The sequence below is a fragment of the Myxine glutinosa genome, chromosome 2 (genome assembly GCF_964187855.1).
Source record: "Myxine glutinosa chromosome 2, kmMyxGlut1.1, whole genome shotgun sequence".
Classification (NCBI taxonomy): domain Eukaryota; kingdom Metazoa; phylum Chordata; class Myxini; order Myxiniformes; family Myxinidae; genus Myxine; species Myxine glutinosa.
Window position 1 is genome coordinate 27627868 of NC_136262.1, and position 19776 is coordinate 27647643.

A 19776-nucleotide genomic window follows, 5' to 3' on the forward strand; every position below is an offset into this window, starting at 1 on the left:
GTCATGACAAACTCTTGTTTTCGTGGTACTTCCTGATGAGAGCATCCGCAAGTGCAATGGAAAATGGCGAGGTTGACAGTACAGTACTAATATCACATTTTCCGTCACCGCAATGTCATAATATCGGTTCGACACAATGATCCTTCCAGTTGTGATTGCATGGTGAACATTTGTCGATGAAGTTAAGACAGTTAAGTCTTAGGAAAGAAAAATAAACCTGACTGTCTGTGAAAACTTAGATCTACTAAACAGTGTAGATTATGCTGAATCAGATGTTGGTTGGAGTTGTTGTTATGAAGCCTCCTTAACCAACAGCTTCATAAAGATCTATAATGTCCACCCAGGAAAAGAGGCTCAACCATTCTCATCCCGAAGGCCTCGTGTTTGAAATTGCAGCTAACCGGTGTAAAAAATAAATAAATAAAAGAAAATATCAAAAATATAAAAACAAAATAGAAATATATAAAATATAAATAAATGAAAAAAAAATTAAAATAAAAGATACAAAAAATCATAATCATATAAACAAGCAATGATAAAACAAAAAGAAGCTTATATATACATATATATATATATATACACAGTGCATTCACAAAGTATTCAGACCCCTTCACTTTTTTCACATTTTGTTATGTTGCAGCCTTTTGCTGAAATCGTTTAAATTCATTTTTCCCTCATCAATCCACACTCAATACCCCATAATGACAAAGAGAAAACAGGATTTAAAAAAGTTTTGCAAATTTATTAAAAAGAAAAAACTGAAATATCACATTTACATAAGTATTCAGACCCTTTTCTATGACACTTGAAATTTAGCTCAGGTGCCTCCCATTTCTCTTGATCATCTTTGAGATGTTTCTACACCTTGATTGGAGTCCACCTGTGGTAAATTCAATTGATTGGACATGATTTGGAAAGGCACACACCTGACAATATAAGGTCTCACAGCTGACAATGCATATCAGAGCAAAAACCAAGCCATGAGGTCGAAGGAACTGCCTGCAGAGCTCAGAGACAGGATTGTGTCGAGGCACAGATCTCGGGAAGCCCACAATAAAAATCTCTGCTGCATTGAAGGTTCCCAAGAGCACAGTGGCCTCCATAATTCTTAAATGGAAGAAGTTTGGAACAACCAGGACTCTTCCGAGAGCTGGCCGCCCGGCCAAACTGAGCAATCGAGGGAGAAGGGCCTTGGTAAGAGAGGTGACCAAGAACCCAATGGTCACTCTGGCTGAGCTCCAGAGATCCTGTGTGGAGATGGGAGAAACTTCCAGAAGGACAACCATCACTGCAACACTCCACCGATCTGGGCTTTATGGCAGAGTGGCCAGACGGATGCCTCTCCTCAGTGAAAGACACTGAAAGCCCACAGAATCTTGTTTCTCACAGTCTGAGAGTCCTTTAGGTGCTTTTTTGCAAACTACAGCTGGGCTTTCATGTGTCTTTCACTGAGGAGAGGCTTCCGTCTGGCCACTCTGCTATAAAGCCCAGATCGGTGGAGTGTTGCAGTGATGGTTGTCCTTCTGGAAGTTTCTCCCATCTCCACACAGGATCTCTGGAGCTCAGCCAGAGTGACCATCGGGTTCTTGGTCACCTCTCTTACCAAGGCCCTTCTCCTCCGATTGCTCAGTTTGGCCGGGCGGCCAGCTCCAGGAAGGGTCCTGGTTTTTCCAAACTTCTTCCATTTAAGAATTATGGAGGCCACTGTGCTCTTGGGAACCTTCAATATAGCAGAAAGTTTTTTGTAGGCTTCCCCAAATCTGTGCCTCGACACAATCCTGTCTCTGAGCTCTGCAGGCAGTTCTTTCGACCTCATGGCTTGGTTTTTGCTCTGATATGCATTGTCAGCTGTGAGACCTTATAGAGACAGGTGTGTACCTTTCCAAATCATGTCCAATCAATTGAATTTACCACAGGTGGACTCCAATCAAGGCGTATAAACATCTCAAAGATGATCAAGAGAAATGGGAGGCACCTGAGCTAAATTTCAAGTGTCATAGCAAAGGGTCTGAATACTTATGTAAATGTGATATTTCAGTTTTTTCTTTTTAATAAATTTGCAAAACTTTCTAAAATCCTGTTTTCTCTTTGTCATTATGGGGTATTGAGTGTAGATTGATGAGGGAAAAATGAATTTAAACGATTTCAGCATAAGGCTGCAACATAACAAAATGTGATGAAAGTGAAGGGGTCTGAATACTTTCTGAAGGCACTGTGTATATATATATATTACAGACACATATACATATATATAAGTTCAAAACACACCTGGTCACAAGTGTGCCGCACTGACCGGATCCTCAGTCGAGGTCCTCAGCATCATCCCGTTTCAGCCCTTCAACCTCGATACGATCAGCTAAGGTGGGCCAGCAGGGGCACGTACACATCCACATGCAGCAACTGCATCTGGATGCGTACATACCCCCACCCAGTGCGAACAACAACAACAACAACAACACCACCTCCACATCCAGAATCCACAGCACCAAACAAACATGGTGGAGCACTCAAACACCCACCTTTATACCCTTCACCACTCACCAACAAAACACACCAGATCATTCACACACACACATACACACCCATACACACACATACATACAGAACACCAACCAAACAACCACCTTCACTTACATCATACACCACTCAACACACAAAAACACACACTCATGCAAAAATTAATTCATGCAAAAACACACACCCTCACCCACTCACTCATATACACAAAATAAGAAGTAATAATGGTAATTAAAAAAAAAAACAAAAAAAAACAAAACACACACACACACAACCAACCTACACCGTTCGACGTGTCTCCATAAACTTCCTCCATATCCAAAATGAGCCTTTCAAGGCAACCTGGGCCACCTTGTCACATATCCTCCTTCTTTCTGTCCCACACACTCCCAGCCTAGCAAGAAATGCAGAAAAGGAATTGCCAATATACCCTCTACACCCCACCTCAAATGGCTGACACGAAACTCGCCAACCCTTCTCCCGGCACTCTGCCTCCAGCTCACTGTACTTTCCTCTCTTGCTCTCGTGCACCTCCTCCATGTTCTCTTCCCAAGGTACCGACAACTCCCCTAAGATGACCTGTCTTGTTGCATTTGACCAAATGACAATGTCAGGCCGCAACCTTGTCACACAGATCTTCTCTGGGAATACCAGTTGTGGCTTTAGGTCTGCCACCACCTGCCAATCACAAGCATCTGACAGCCCTCTTGCTTTCCACCTCCTCCTCCTCCTCTTTCCACCTCTTTCCACTTGGCCCTCTTTGACAAACCACACCTCTCCCCCATCAGTCTCCTTCTCCACTCTTCTCTCTCTCGATCTCAGCACCTCTTGTTGCACCATCTGCACCACCACCGCCAGCACATGATCATGTCGCCACCTGTATCTTCCTGCTGCCAATTCTACTGAGCATGCACTCAGTGCATGCTGCACCGTTCCCACACCTCCACACAAATAACATCTCTCCTCCTGCAACAACCCCCACAATCTCAAGTTTACTGGTGACGGAAGCACATCATACGTTGCCCGCAACAGGCAATTCAACAATATTGGCTCCATCCTCCAAATCTCTTGCCACTTCAATATCCTCACCCGCACACCTTCCCACTTAGTCCAAGCACCTTGCTGTGCCTGACCGACTGCTTTCACATATCTCCCCTCCTCTTCCTTTCTTCTCAACTACCTCTCAACCATCTTCCTCCTCTCTTTCACACATGCCTTTCCCCATCGCTCATGCTCCATCCACCCCAAGCCATGCTTCCCATGCTGTACCATCCCCATGACCTCCTCCTGTTGCAACCGCTCCTCCATCTCGTCCACCTCTGCTCTTGCATTCCACTTCCGACTTCCCTTCTTCTCTGGGAGAGCATTCTTTACCACTGCATCACTTGAATCCCGCAACATCATGAACTCCCGCACCCTCACCACCTTAAACTCCTCGGTTAATGATGTCAAGGGAAACTGGAGTTTTCCACCCTGACCATAAAAGGCAATGTTCGTCAAACAGCGTGGCACTCCCAACCACCTCCTCACAAACCCACTCACCACAACCTCCATCCTCTCTAAATGCCAAATTGCAATATCATACATCATCAATGGCCACAATACTCGTGGCATCAACCCAAACTTCAAACACCATACCTTCAACTTACCTGGCAAACCACATCCATCAATCCTCTTCAAACCTCTCAAAAGCTTGTTTCTGACCTCCTCCACTCTTCCCACATCATTCAACTCCACTGTATACCATCTTCCCAAACTCTTCACAGGGGCCTCTACCAATGATGGAACCACCTCCCCTCCCAGCTCAAACCTGTGCATGTTATCCACCACTCCTCGTCTCACTATCACACTCCTCAACTTTCTTGCTTTAAATCCCATTCTTGCCCACCGCATCAACCTTTCCAGTCGTCCCAGTACCTCTACTGCTGCATCAGCGGACTGTTGGACAACTGTCAGGTCATCCATGAAAGCAAACATTGCTGGCAACCTCTGACCAGGGGCTAGCTCCACTTCTTTCCCATGTCCACTCACTGCACGTATCAACAACTCCATAACCAGCACAAACAAAATCGGGGAGATGGTACATCCCATCGAGATCCCCACTTCCAACTTCTGCCACTCTGTTACATAGGACTGTGTCGCAAACCGCATCCATAACTGATCATAATATGCCATCAAAAAATCCCTAAATCTCCGTGGCACCCAAAACAAATCCATGGCATACCTGATCAAGGCATGCGGCACTGACCCATATGCATTCTCCAAATCCAGCCATACCACCACCACATCTTTCCTTTGCCTCTTTGCCTCCTGCAAAACTTGCCAGACCATTGCCGAGTGTCCAATGCATCCTGGTGATCCTGGTATTCCTGCCTTCTGCACAGAACCATCCACAAAACCATACCCTCTGATGAAGCCCGAGAGCCGTGCCGCAAAGACACTCATCAATATCTTCCCATCTACATCGAGCAATGATATTGGTCTAAACTGCTCCAGTGTCACAGCCTCCTCCTGCTTTGGAATATAAACTCCTTCCGCCCTAGTCCATTGACTGGGCACCACTCCTTGCCTCCATACCACCTTCAGAGCCTTCCACATATACTGCCTGATGCCTACACAATTCTTAAACACCTTGTATGGCACTCCACTTGGTCCTGGAGCCGATGCCGCCCGTGCCTTCCTCAAAATGGCCTCAATCTCAGACATCTTTGGCTCTGACAAATCAAATGGAACACCTGGCTCTGTCGGTCTCACCAATCCTTCGATGTCCTCCACCACTTCGTTCCTCCTTGTGTCTGCATACGTGACACGCAGGTGACCTTCCAACTCTTCCTTTGGTACCTTCAGTACACCACCTATAGACGGCTCCAACAGATCCTTCATAAACTGAAAAGGCTTCTCAAAGAACCTCTTTCTCTTCCTCTGCCTCTCCTTTCTTCGCCTCCTCATCCTCTCCACTCTCTTCAACGTCACCAACCTCATCCTCACCTGCTTCGTCAACACCTCAAGCCCATTCCTCTCCCCTTCCACAGCCCTCTTCCATCTTCCATTCAAACTCCTCAACTCCACTCTCAACTCATGGATCTCCCTCTGCCTCCTGCTCAAACATGACTCCTTCTCACCCTTCTCTACACACTCTTTCACTCCAAACGTGACACATGCATACTCAAACACAATCTCATTCATCTTTCTCAATCTATCTTCCACCCTTCCTTTCAACCTATGAAGCGCCATATATATATACATATATATATATATATATATACGTATATATATATATATATATATATATATATATATATATATATATATATATATATATATATATATATATATATATCTATATATAAATAAAATATATACACATATATATGTATATATATATATATATACAGTATATATATATATATATATATATATATATATATATATATATATATATATATATATATATATATATATAATATATATATGTAAAATATATATACACATATATATGTATATATATATATATATATATATATATATGTATATATATATATATATATATATATATATATATATATATTTATATATATATATATATATATATATATATATAAAATATATACACATATATATGTATGTATATATATATGTATGTATATATATATATATATATATATATATATATATATACGTATATATATATATAAAATATATACACATATACAGTATATGTATATATATATATATATATATATATATATATATATATATATATATATATATATATATATATATATATATATATATATATATATATATAATTTATACATATATATATATCTATATATATATATCTGTGCAGCGTCTGTCCTGTCCTGTGTTGTGTTGTGTTGTGTTGTCTTGTGTTGTGTTGTCACTGAACTACTTTCTCAAACTTTTGTGAAATCGTACCAAACTTCTGGTATGCACATATCTCTCCCGTCGGTATGTCCTATGGGTATGTTTTTGAAAAATTTTCCAATTTTTTTTTTTCAACTTCAAATGTTTATAAAATGTGATATCACGTATATTACAAATACATTTGTGCAAAATAATTGTTTGAACTATGATTGGTGTAAACCATGACAAAACGGCAAATCGGGTGCAGTCATTTATCTATATATCTACACATCTGGGCAGTGTCTGTGTTGTCACTTAACGACTCCTGCAAACTTTTGTTTCTGTGGTTGTGAAGTGTTTTTAATAACGCTGTGGTGGTTTTGAATCACGTGGTGGTGAGGTATTTTGAATTATGTGGTGGTGAGGTGTTTTTAAATGACATGGTGGTGAGGTGTTTTTAAATGACATGGTGGTGAGGTGTTTTTAAATCACATGGTGGTGAGGTGTTTTTAAATCACATGGTGGTGAGGTGTTTTTAAATCTCATGGTGGTGAGGTGTTTTTAAATCACATGGTGGTGAGGTGTTTTGAATTACGTGGTGGTGAGGTATATATAATTACGTGGTGGTGAGGTGCTTTTAATTATGTAGAGGTGAGGTGTTTTGAATTAGTTGGTGATGAGGTGTTTTGAATTACGTGGTGGTGAGGTGTTTTGAATTACTTGGTGGTGAGGTGTTTTTAAATGACGTGGTGGTGAGGTGTTTTTAATTTCGTGGCTGTGAGGTGTTTTTATTACGTGTTTTACGGCTGTGAGGTGTTTTTAATTTTGTGGTGGTGAGGTGTTTTTATTACGTATTTTATGGCTGTGAGGTGTTTTTATTACATGGTTTATGGCTGTGAGGTGTTTTTATTACGTGATTTATGGCTGTGAGGTGTTTTTATTGTGTGTTTTATGGCTGTGAGGTGTTTTTAATTTCGTGGTGGTGAGGTGTTTTTATTAAGTTTTTTATGGCTGTGAGGTGTTTTTAATTTTGTGGTGGTGAGGTGTTTTTATTACGTATTTTATGGCTGTGAGGTGTTTTTATTACGTGGTTTATGGCTGTGAGGTGTTTTTATTACGTGATTTATGGCTGTGAGGTGTTTTTATTGTGTGTTTTATGGCTGTGAGGTGTTTTTAATTTCGTGGTGGTGAGGTGTTTTTATTAAGTTTTTTATGGCTGTGAGGTGTTTTTAATTTTGTGGTGGTTTGTTTTTATTACGTGTTTTATGGCTGTGAGGTGTTTTCATTACGTGTATTATGGCTGTGAGGCGTTTTTATTACGTGTTTGATGGCTGTGAGTTGTTTTCAATTTCGTGGTGGTGAGGTGTTTTTAATTACGTGGTGGTGAGGTGTTTTTCATTATGTGGTGATGAGGTGTTTTGAATTACGTGGTGGTGAGGTGTTTTGAATTACTTGGTGGTGAGGTGTTTTGAATTACGTGGTGGTGAGGTGTTTTGAATTACTTGGTGGTGAGGTGTTTTTACATGACGTGGTGGTTAGGTGTTTTTAATTTTGTGGTGGTGAGGTGTTTTTATTACGTGTTTTATGGCTGTGAGGTGTTTTAAATTACTTGGTGGTGAGGTGTCTTTAATTACTTGGTGGTGAGGTGTTTTGAATTACCTGGTGGTGAGGTGTTTTAAATTACGTGGTGGTGAGGTGTAATTGTCCCAAACTTCCAGTCTGCACCTACCCCTCCCCTATGTATGTGCTGAGGGGTTCTTTCTTGAAAAAAAAAAAAACATTCAACCAAAATCTTCAACCTAAATTGCCTATAAAAATGTAATATCACAAACAACAAATACATTTGTGCAAAATAATTGTTTGTATTATGATTGGTGCAAATCATGACAACACAGCAACTCAGGTACAGTAATTATCCTCAGCTAAAATAAGCCCGTCCTCAGTAACGACGCTTGCTGAGGCAAGCGCAGCGAGCCGAGCCAAGCTAGTATATATATATTTATATAAAAAAGAGAAAACGTATATATTTATATATATATTGTTACGGTTTTCCGCCGCCCTTCCTACCCTTACCAAGGGGAGATTAAGCCCCTTGTTCTTTCTGGGCCGGCGTAACCGAGACTTGAAACGCCCCTTCCGGGCAAACGCAAGGTAGGGTTTCGGGACAAGTCTCGCACGTACCTAAATACCTGCGCCGCCACGGAAGCGGGGAACTAAGCCTCGCACGAGCCACGTGTAATTTGGGTACACCGAGCGGATTGCGTACCACGTGGTCCGTGCAGTTACCGTTAGTATTGGAACCCGATTAGAGCAGTTTTATTCGTACCACGCTTAGTCAATGATGGAAAACACGAGACGGTCGAATAAAGAAATAACAGGCTTAATTATTATTTACACTTATATGTACAAGTCGGTAGAAGACAGAGACACAGAGCAGCCTTATACAGTCTTATGCTTAAGCCCAGACACGGGCCCGATCACACTCACAAAGGGGAAATGCAGGTAGAATGGTGTTCTCATGCTGCCTTGGTCGTCCAGGAACGGCTTCGCCCGGCGTGGCTCTCCACGGTCACAGCACGTCCCGCGATGAAGGCAAGCAGGTGGTGGAAAGGATCCTCGTAGCGCATCTCTCGAACAAAGGGGCAGATGCGGCAGGAGGGAAATATACACGTCTCTCGCCGGCTTGGCGGTTTTCCCCAGCCCGTTTAGTTGCAGGCGCGCTATCACTCGCGTAACCCAATAGAGGCTCGGCCTCAAGCTCAACCGAGCATCCAATGTGGTAAGAGCGCTTATACTTAGTTCATGCGTGTCTTTTCCCAGAACTCGTAACTCTCATCAAGCGCCTCCCTTCGCAGAACTGTAAGCTCACCTCTCCACAGAAGGACTCCTAACTCACCGAACTGCTGGTGGGGGCTTTGCGCAACGGGTTTTATTGCCACGCCCTGAGCCTTCTCGACTGTTCCAACCACACCCTGTGATGCCTTGCCGCAGCCACTCCCTTTGAGCCCTGATTGGCGGCTCGCGCTTACCGTCAGCCTCTCCGCCGCCCTCATTCGGTCCCTGCTTGATTTGCCAGGACCTCGTGTTAATTCGCGCCAAAAAGCCAAAGGCAGCATAAGGAGGCATAAGGCAATGGAGGCGGCATAAGGCAATGCAGGCAATGAAAAGGACGTACTCTCATTATTCTACTCAACGCAAAACTAACACAGGAAAAGGACTATGCTCAAAAATACGAAGAGATAACTGAACTACCGCGAGCCTACATGTTGTTGTGTGACTAAACTATGAGGGGGAAATTTAACCTTTATTGTACAAAACTCAAAACCGCAACAATATATATATATATATATATTATATATATATATATATATATATATATATATATATATATATATATATATATATATATATATATATATATATATATATATATATCATGACTCCATGAGCATAAAGATTGTACGTTACGAGCAGGTCCAAAAGACAAAAGAAGGAGGAGGGAAGATCGGCATTGGACGCATTGACTTCACTGAAGGTGAAGCAGAATGTCCAAATCATTCCTCTATTTTTCAACATGACAAGATAAACCCAATATCAAAACAAGTTGGTGAGTTGCATGTAATATCATTTTAAAAAGTATGCATTTTTCTTCATTTGCTTGTCTATTTAGTAATTTAATCGGCCCTGTATTGCATCAATTATTGGGGAATGACGTACTCAGCGACCGGCACTCTGACCTACTCCAAGGAAGATTACAATGCTGAAAACTTGCATGCAAATGAAGATACGCTATCTCTTTTTTAAGCAGAATGCCACTGAAATGGTCCAGACGAAAAGAAAGGTTGTTCATAATTCCATTTTGGCAAAAGCATAAAATGGGGATAATTAATGATCCAACGGAGTATCCAGTTTTATCTCCTTTCCTGAGTCATCCAAAACCCAGACTCCTTTGGCCTCTCCGATTCCCAAAAAAAACTCCAGCTGTAACTCACAGAAGAGGTCAAAGGGCACAGGTCAAACTAACAGGACCTTTCTGCCCTCTGCTGACTTGGGCAGTATTGGGTTCATTAGAATGCACCTGACGTATTCGGATCTCTGCTGGGGCAGCCGCTTGAAGGCCAATTCAGAAAACAAAAACAAACAACAGAGGGACAAGAAAATGGAAGTCACCCCAAGCCATGTGCCTTTGAAAACAATTTTCAGGCCAATAACGATACGTTTATTTCATTCCCAGGTTTTGCTGCATTCATTCTCTCAATGAAAACCTTCTACAAAAGCCATCCCCTTATTTACGATGTTTTTAAAAATCTTCCTATAGTCTGTGAAGCCAATGCATGCTTAGTATTGAGGCCTAGCTATCGAAGCTTTCAGGCCATGACCTTGCTCCCTACAAAACTCAACAATGTGACCAAAATGATTTTCATGGAGATTGTGAACGAGTTATCGAGTCAAGGGAGCCATGCCAAAAGCTTTCCGCAGTGCCCCAAGCTCGAAGGCCTAGCTTTACAAAGCCTGATGCTGCCATGTCGACTGCATTTTGTGGCCCTTCCTAAGGTAGGTCGAAAGGAAAGTACACGCAAAGTAAAAGCCTAATCCGTACACTAATGGGGAGCTTAAAGATGACCCAAAGCTTAATCTTCAACCCTATGATCCAAAACATCATAACCTGATTCTAAGCTCTGCAATGAATCCCAAAGCTTAGAGCTCGGCCAACCACATTTGACACTTAATGGGGAAATTTCACTAAGATAGAAATGCTCAGCACATGAGAACAATGTCACCAATACTAATTTTACTCTCCGCCTGTAAGTAAATGTATATTTATTGTGCCACAGATACATTTCAAGTATACTGTATTGAGGTCCTCAAAAAATGGAGGTTTCCCCCCTTTTTTCAACAGCAAATCAAATGGAAGAAGAAAATATTAGTGAGAACAGAGGTTTTGAATCTCAAAGTCATATAACTGAGACAAGGACATCAACATTTACCGTCATACTTGTACAGATGTGATCTTGTCAGCAAGATGACTTTGAGATGCCATCCATAGATTGGGAAGAGTCGATAAGGAAAGGTTATTTCAAAAATAGAAACAACTAGAACGGTAGGTAGTAGACAGCATACCTCTGCCAGGCTGAACAGTTTACGTTTTGTATCCCACTGATAGGCCAGATCAGGATTCGCACTTAAACCAAAATGGAATCATAACGCATCCATAACGTTTTGAAATATCGTTTTAGGGCCCATCTCTCAATGGTAAAGATTCACAAAAGAAATTTTAAAATGCTTAGCTTCGGATCCAGATCTTCACCAAAATCGAATCAATTCAGCCTTATCACAAACCAAACTTATCCACTAAGTTTTGTTGGAATCCGTCCATAAGCTTTTGAGATATCATGATTTTTAGATCCTTTTGACCCGATCACTCAATGGTGAAGAATCACTTTAAAATTATAGTATCCGGATCCAGATCTTCACCAAAATCTAATCAATTGGCCTTTGTCACACACCAAACCTCTCCACCAAATTGCGGCTGAACCCATCAACAACTCCTTCGATACGGTCTGGGACCCCGCTCTGCTCACCAAACACTCCTCCTATGGTATCCATGGAAATCTCCACGCGCATGGCTTGCGGACTTCCTCTCTGGTCGTAGTCAACGTGTGGGCCTGAATGGATTTCTCTCATCTCCCCTTCCTGTACAGGCTGGAGTTCCCCAAGGCAGTGTTCTGGGCCCTGTGCTTTTTCTGGTCTTTATCAATGATCTCTCCGACTCTCTGGAAAATCCTCTCTATCTCTTTGCTGATGACTCCACTCTCTGTCGCTCCATTCCTCATCCCTCAGATCGACAGTCTGCAGCATCCTCACTCTCTGCAGACCTGGACAAAATCACAGACTGGGCAAACAAGTGGAACATGTCTTTCAATCCTGACAAATCTCACACTCTTACGATGTCTCTCCAAAAAGATCGACTGGACAACCCTCCCATCTACTTTCTCAACAATCCTCTCCAAGAAGTTCTGTCACTCAAGCTTTTGGGTCTCACTGTCTGCCATGACCTTTCCTGGGAAAACCACATTTCCAAGCTGGCCTCCAAAGCCAGTCGCCGACTGGGCATCCTCCGTCGTGCGAAGTCCTTCCTTGGCACACCTGAGCTCCTCACCACATGCAAGGCTTTCATCCGCAGCTCAATGGAATACTGTTCCCCCCTCTGGGCCGGTCGGTGCTCCTGCCTCACACCTAGCTCATCTTCACGTTGTTGAAACCAAAGCTTTCAGAATCATTGGAATCTCCCGCGATGAAGCTACCTCCGAGGGCCTTTCACTTACTCACCGCAGGCAGGTTGGTGGTCTTTCTGTCTTCTACCGACTCCTCTCCGGCCTTGCTCCCCCAGCTCTCTCTGTGCTCTGTCCCCCAAATATTCCTACAGGTCGCACAAGATCTGCCAGCAACCCTCTTATGTTTAAACTGCCAAAATCTAGACTCTCTGCTCACCTTCATTCTTTCATTCCTCTTTTCTCCCGCCTCTGGAACAAACTCCCCCACTCCCTTCAATCCCACTCCTCCCTCCAGGTCTTTAAAACAGCTGTTCACCACCATCTCTTATCTTCCCTCATCCAAAACCTTGATCTTTTCTACCCCTGCTAATTCACCCCAGATCCACTTTTTTGAAATTCCTACTTCTTTCCTGGAAGTCCTTGCAGTGTTCATATGTTTTATACCTCTCCCACCTACCCCCAGCCCTCTCCCTCCCACAGTTCTCTCGATGTCCCTGCTCTCAAATGTTGTGTTTGTTCCTTCCCTCTCTCTCCCCATCTTGTCTACCGCTCACCTTATTTTGTGTTTTAAGTGTCGGTTTGAGCTTTTGTGTGATTAATGTTCGGTCTTTCATGAGCCTCGATGTTGTATACAAAAAAATTAAAAAAAATAAAAATTATTTTTGAGATATCCTTCTCAAACACAAAAAAAACAAGAAATATGTCGTGCAGAGCATGATACTTGTGAAATCCCTAAATATGTTGTTGGCCTATGATGACCAAAACGGATTGGTGGTTGAATTCAGTGACCTGGTATGCAAATCCTCTTAAAATATACAAGTCAATCAGATGAAAATAGAAGATTTTAGAAATTCGGCCTATGTTTACCTTTTGGCAAATGTTGACCTCAAAAATAGTTGGTGGTTGAATTCAGTGTCCAGATATGCAAATCCTTTCAAAATTTCAAGTCAATCGGATGAAAATTGAGGATTTTAGAAAATCTGGCCTATGTTGACCTTTTGACTTATGTTGACCCAAAAAACTTGGTGGTTTAATTCAGTGACCTGGTATGCAAATCTTCTTAAAATTTCAAGACAATCAGATGAAAATTGAGGAATTTAGAAATTTGGCCAATGTTGACCTTTTGGCCTATGTTGACCTCAAAAATACTTGGTGGTTGCATTTAGTGTCCAGATGTGTAAATCCTCTTCAAATTTCAAGTTAATCAGATGGAAATTGAGGATTTTGGAAATTTAGCCTATGTTTACCTTTTGGCCTATGTTGACCTTTTGGCCTATGTTGACCTCAAAAAACTTGGTGGTTGAATTCAGTGTCCAGATGTGCAAATCCTCTTAAAATTTCAAGTTAATTGGATGAAAATTGAGGATTTTAGAAATGTGGCCTATGTCGACCTTTTGGCCTATGTTGACCTCGAAAATACTTCGTGGTTGAATTTATTTACCAGATATGCAAATCCTCTTAAAATTTCAACTCAGTAGGATGAAAATTGATTATTTTTCAGATGCAAATTTATGATTTTAGAAGGTTGACCTTGAGTTGACCTTTGACATTTTGACCCCAAAAATAGTCAGTTTTCCCCCCAAAAATGTGATGTATTATGCGATTGCTATTTAACTTTCAGGTCAGTCGGATGAAAATTAACGATTTTTCAGATGAAAATTGATGATTTTAGAAGTTTGACCTTGAGTTGACTTTTGACTGTTTCACCACAAATATAATTTGTTTCCCAATTTAGTGAATAATATGCAAATGCTGTTCAACTTTCAGGTCAATCGGATGAAAAATGACAATTTTAGAAATTGGACCTCAAGATGACCTTTGACCTTTGAAATCAATACGCTTCTAACCTTATGACCAACTCTACCATTTGGTGAAGTTTCGTGAAGATCAGTTTAAAATTGTGACCTATAGGTGATTGACAGACAGACAGACAGACAGAATAACGTACAAGGCCAACCAATATACTTGAAACAAACAAACAGGACTGAAAACAACCTCGGTACACTTTCAGTGAGGGAGGTACTTATTGAGTTCTGCTTATAGGTCGGTTGCCAGGTAGATAAGGTAGATTGGCAAGAAGTTTAAGAATAGCTTGGCAAAACAGATATAACAGCAGGTTGTTGAGAGGTTTAAGTGTGGATTGGCTTCATCGGTGCAGTAAGTTAACCTGGAGTTTACGGGTCATCATCCTTTTTGTGTGCAGCCTGTGGCTACTGGTTTGCACCATTGCTGGGAGCACGGCTGTGCCTCTGATGCAGTGCGCCCTGCTGGTTAAGGCAGGAATTCGTAATTTGGTGAAGGTGCCGGTGATGGCTTGCCTACTCTTCAGGAAGGACAGACATCTTGGGATCTTCAACGTCCACCAACGAACACCTGCATAATAGGTATGTTTGTACAAGTGCGATCTGTGGTGCTGAGCGTGGGTTAGGTTTTATTTATTTATCATCCTTGTATATAAGTTTCCATATTGCCCAATCCCTCTTTGTATCTGTCGATTTACATTGCTTGATCTGAACTTTTGTCCCATCCACCTTTCCCCTCCATATTCTTCATAGATAAACTTTTTAAAAGTTAAGAAACGTGCTCAATCCATCTCCCTCATTTCGTGTGCCATCAATTTTGGTTCATTTGGGTGACCTTAGAGATCGGTAAAGAGTAGATTAATTAAAGGGAACGCAGTAATTAGAAACCGTTTGGCCATTTGCGGGACGAAAGATCCCGGAGCAGACGGCCCGTGTTTATGGAGGCTGTCTGACATGACAATATTTTAAGAACTCACACTGCAAAGAGGTTAGTGCCATCACTCTGGATATCTCTTGAGTCATTAACTTTGTCTAGCATCCCACCTTCATTTCTAGTTCCCATCCCTTGGTATTCAGGATTTCCTTCTCAAGCAGTCGTCTGATTTTATCTATGAATGGAAACAGCAGGTGCTCCTTAATATTGTCCTTTCTCATGATTTTTCCCTTCAGGCTGGAGTTTCACAAGGCAGCAACTCAGAACCTATGTTTATTATTCATCTACTGTATATTAATAATCTATCTGATTCTCCTGAAGACCAAAAGTGTTATGATTTATGGGAGCGAGACATGGGTAATGAACGTAGAGCAGCAACGAAGGCTGGAAAGGGTGGAAATGCGAATGGTTCGGTGGATGTGCGGAGTATCGTTGAGAGAGAGGAAGACAAATGATGAATTGCGAAAGATGATGGGAATAGAGCCTGTGATCGATGCTGTGAAGAGGAACAGGTTGAGATGGTTTGGTCATGTGTTGAGGAAGGATGAAAGTGACTGGTTGAGAAGAGTGATGGAAATGAATGTAGAAGGAAGTAGAGGATGGGGAAGACCGAGAAAGACTTGGCTAAAGATGGTCGAAGAAGAAATGCGGGCAAGGGGGTTAACAAGGAGAGATGCAGAAAATAGGGCAAAATGGAGAAGATCGTCATGGGGACCGCAAGGATAACCCCGCTCTCGTAGGGAAAATGGCCTTAAAATGCCTGTTGTTGTTTGTTGTATTCTCCTGAAGACCAGCTTTTGTGCCACTGAATCTTGTGCCGTTACGTCACTCTTGTGGAAGGCTTGCTACTACTGAATCCCTTTCATCAGACCTGAAGGATATCAGCCGCTGGCCATCTACATCAAACATGATGTTCAATGCGAGCAAGTCACAAACTCTCATACAGTCTTTCCACAAGGATAATAAATCAAAGTATCATTTTCCGCATCTAGGGCCAAACCACTGATAGAGGTGCGGTCCTTGGAACTCTTTAGCCTCTCTATCTGCCATAACATTTCGTGGGAGGAAAGATATCTCAAACTGGCATCAAAGACTAGTCATCATCTAGATATTTCTGTGGTGTCTTACACAAACTCTCATACACACCAGTCCATGAATTATCATAAGGATGCATAGAGTCAGACCATCAAACGATATCATCCAAGTCATACAAAGAAGCAATTTTTAAATGTTGATAACGTTGGTGACACACAGGGAATTACCAGTGAGCTGCTACTCAATTTGCCGACCTCGGAGGATGACAGGCTGAGTCAACCACCCTGGCATTAATTCAGCGATCGACCGGGATTCAAACCCAGGATCCTCGGATCCCAAGCCGGCACCCTAACCTCTAAGCCAACACCAGGCTTACGGGTCACATATAGTGTGTATACGGGTCACATACACTTGGATATGGGTCACATACACTTGGATATGGGTCACATATAATAGCATGCTCGCCCAAACAATTATACATAAATAAGGAGTGCTCTTGAGTTGGAGACATTGTAGAGATGTGGGATTCTGTAATTTATGTACAAATACGACACCTTCCGAACCAAAGGTGATCTGACAAATTGTAGGGGTGCCATGCTGGCATTTCGATGTGTAAATAGACCCAGTGGTGCACATCTCCTCTCTAGGCCTCGTTAGGGTAAGGAATCGAACTCGGTCTGCAAAGTACCAATCTGAATGTCTATAGTTGGGTCAAGAATCGAACTAGACTCAGCTCAGAGGTAAGTACACTATCTCCGCACCTTCCTGTTGCGTGGGTTCTTGCAATATTAACAATAGGGTACCCAGGAAGTGATGTTAAGGTAATCAGCTCAAATTACATTGCCCCAGGGCAAAGGAGTATGGCTTCGGTCTTAGGATATGAGCCATGCAATACAAGAGTGTACCAATTGAAGAAATCAGCATGAAGTTGATTTGAGGTAAGCTAACAGGAGAAGCTGACATTTCGAGTGTTAACCTTCATCAGACATCTTTTGCTTTGAAGAAGGGCTGCCTCAAAGTGAACCCAACATTCAATAGAATGTCTGAACATATGAGCCCAGAAAACACTCAGCAGAGCAGGTATGGACAATATTCTCTGAAAATATTTCTTCTTTTAAAAATAGTTTATCACTATCATCATTATACTAAAATATGCAATTTGCTGTGTCTGTCTGTCTGTCTGTCTGTCTGTCTGATGATGTTTGACCACGATACATTCTGTCGTTATTTATTCAATCTCAACCAAACTTGACAGGGAGACAAAGGGTCACACAATGAAGGTTGTAGCGAATTAATTCCGCCCCCCCCCCCCCCAATTGGGAGTTTCTCCATCGAGGGGCTTTTCCCTGCCAATGGGGTTGCGTGTCGAGGTGTATATCCGTGTTAAGCCAGCTTTATCGTGGCGTTTTTCCAAGGATGTTTCTAATAACAAAACGAATGATAATATTAATGTTATTACAAAAATTTTTAACACTCATAATATGTCGTCTCACCAAAGGGTGTTTCCTCCTTGGCCAAACGCCGCCATGTTAACGTTTATAAAAAGCTTATCGTGCCATTTTCGTGAGAGCACCTCGACCAGAAGTAAAAATATTATAAACCACAAACACGTACGATTACATTTTAAAATGTTTATTTGTTATTTATCACTGAACTGAAATAAATTTGGAGGAATCCGGACATCAGTCAATGCTTATCATGTCGACGAACGCACCTGATCATAGATCTACTGAAGTCTATATACCCCACAAGGGCTACTAACACGACCCTGCCGCTAACGTGGAGTTCTTCCAAGGAGTTTTTCATGGCGTTTTTCCAAAGCCGCTTCTCATTACAAAAGTAATAACAGCACCTATGATAATAGCATAATATTAATGATATTGCCAAACAATATCCCCACTCCTCAACGGGTTTTGTAACTTTATACTTAAAACATTATTTTAAATTGGCACGAACTAATAACCATGAGAAAATAGACAATAATTTTTACCCATATGACAAGATTGTACAACATATCAGTATCAACAGGTCAGGTACATTAGGTGTAGAATCAAAATATGATGTAATGTGTGAAATGGAAATACAGTAGATGCACCTTCAATTAAATAGTAAGGAAAAAGGTAAATTATAAGAAAACACTTTAGCAAACAGGTGGACCTCACCAGGGCTGATATGATCCAGGGGCCCAACCAAGAACCAATAGGATAGGCAGCAGTGCTGGAATCTGCAGGTGCCTGGAAAATACAGGCAGACCTCTGTGGAGCACATCCAGGGCAGCCCAATGAAAGCAGGTCTGGAATGGCCCAGGTATCTCCGATACTCCGCAGAAGCAAGGTTCAATCAGGAGAAGTGTAAGAATAGAACCTAGGTAGCAACATAAGTAGAAAAGGTGTAACTTGGAAAAACAAAATCAAAATGAACCCAATAAATTGATGCAAATTGGGTACAGTATTGGACTATTGGTCATTGTTAGCGAGTAAATATTGGACTAGGATTTATTTATTTACTAGCAAAAGTACCTGGCATTGCCGCGTAAGAATGAGTCGCTTCCTGACGGGAATATGATATATGCAATCTGGGTCCATCATTTAGAGGGAGTTTTAAAAACAGATCGCAAGTACAGTGGAGTATCAAGGAAAAATGACGCTCAGGGTGACATGTCAAATTGCCACCCTCGTAACTTCCCATAAGTCTTTGAATGGTGTGTGTGTATGTGTGTGTGTGTGTGTGTGTGTGTGTGTGTGTGTGTGTGTGTCCGTGTCCCCGTGTGTTTGTGTCCCCATGTGCGTGTGTGTGTGTGTGTGTGTGTGTCTGTGTGAATAAGAGAGACAGAATTGTGAGGAACAAAAATGAAAAAACGAGATGTGTGTGATGATTGACATTTCTTTTTGTGAGGCTTCTCCCACTGATTTGTCATTATCTTTTGGTGGAAAATCCACTATACTGTTTCTTATATATTTACAAGTTTCTTCTATATTTATATGATTTTAATGTGTTTGTTAAACTACATTTCAAAGTATGAAAGTGATGAAATTAAACAAAGTTGAAGGTGAAGCAGGGCAGCCCCCAGCTGAACTAGCCTCCCAGGGGACTAGCCCTCCTCGGAGGATTTGTGTTCCTCGACAAGGTAATGCTGTAGTTTACTCAGATATCCAGGCTGTAGGAGGTGGCCATTCTGGGTTAGCCAATGGGGAACACTTGTCTGAATGCAAAGTGCGTAAATGTGGGATTTGCAATTGCAAAACTTGTCTTGTATTTGCCACAAACAATATAATTAATTGTACAGTAACGGCTAGATCTTACAAGTTAAAAGAAACAAAATAATTAATTACATGTAAAACCTCAA

General features: G+C 41.6%; 1 protein-coding gene across 3 annotated transcripts in view; it reads right to left on the minus strand.

Annotated features, from left to right (window-relative positions):
* LOC137421956 (WD repeat-containing protein 7-like) overlaps positions 1-19776 on the minus strand; it is a 523854-nt gene that overhangs the window by 113039 nt on the left and 391039 nt on the right. For all 3 annotated transcript variants that reach the window (XM_068108572.2, XM_078773034.1, XM_068108574.2), the window contains one exon: positions 18593-18794. In XM_068108572.2, the coding sequence (XP_067964673.2) occupies positions 18593-18794 (202 nt within the window). The remainder of the gene's footprint in view (positions 1-18592; positions 18795-19776) is intronic.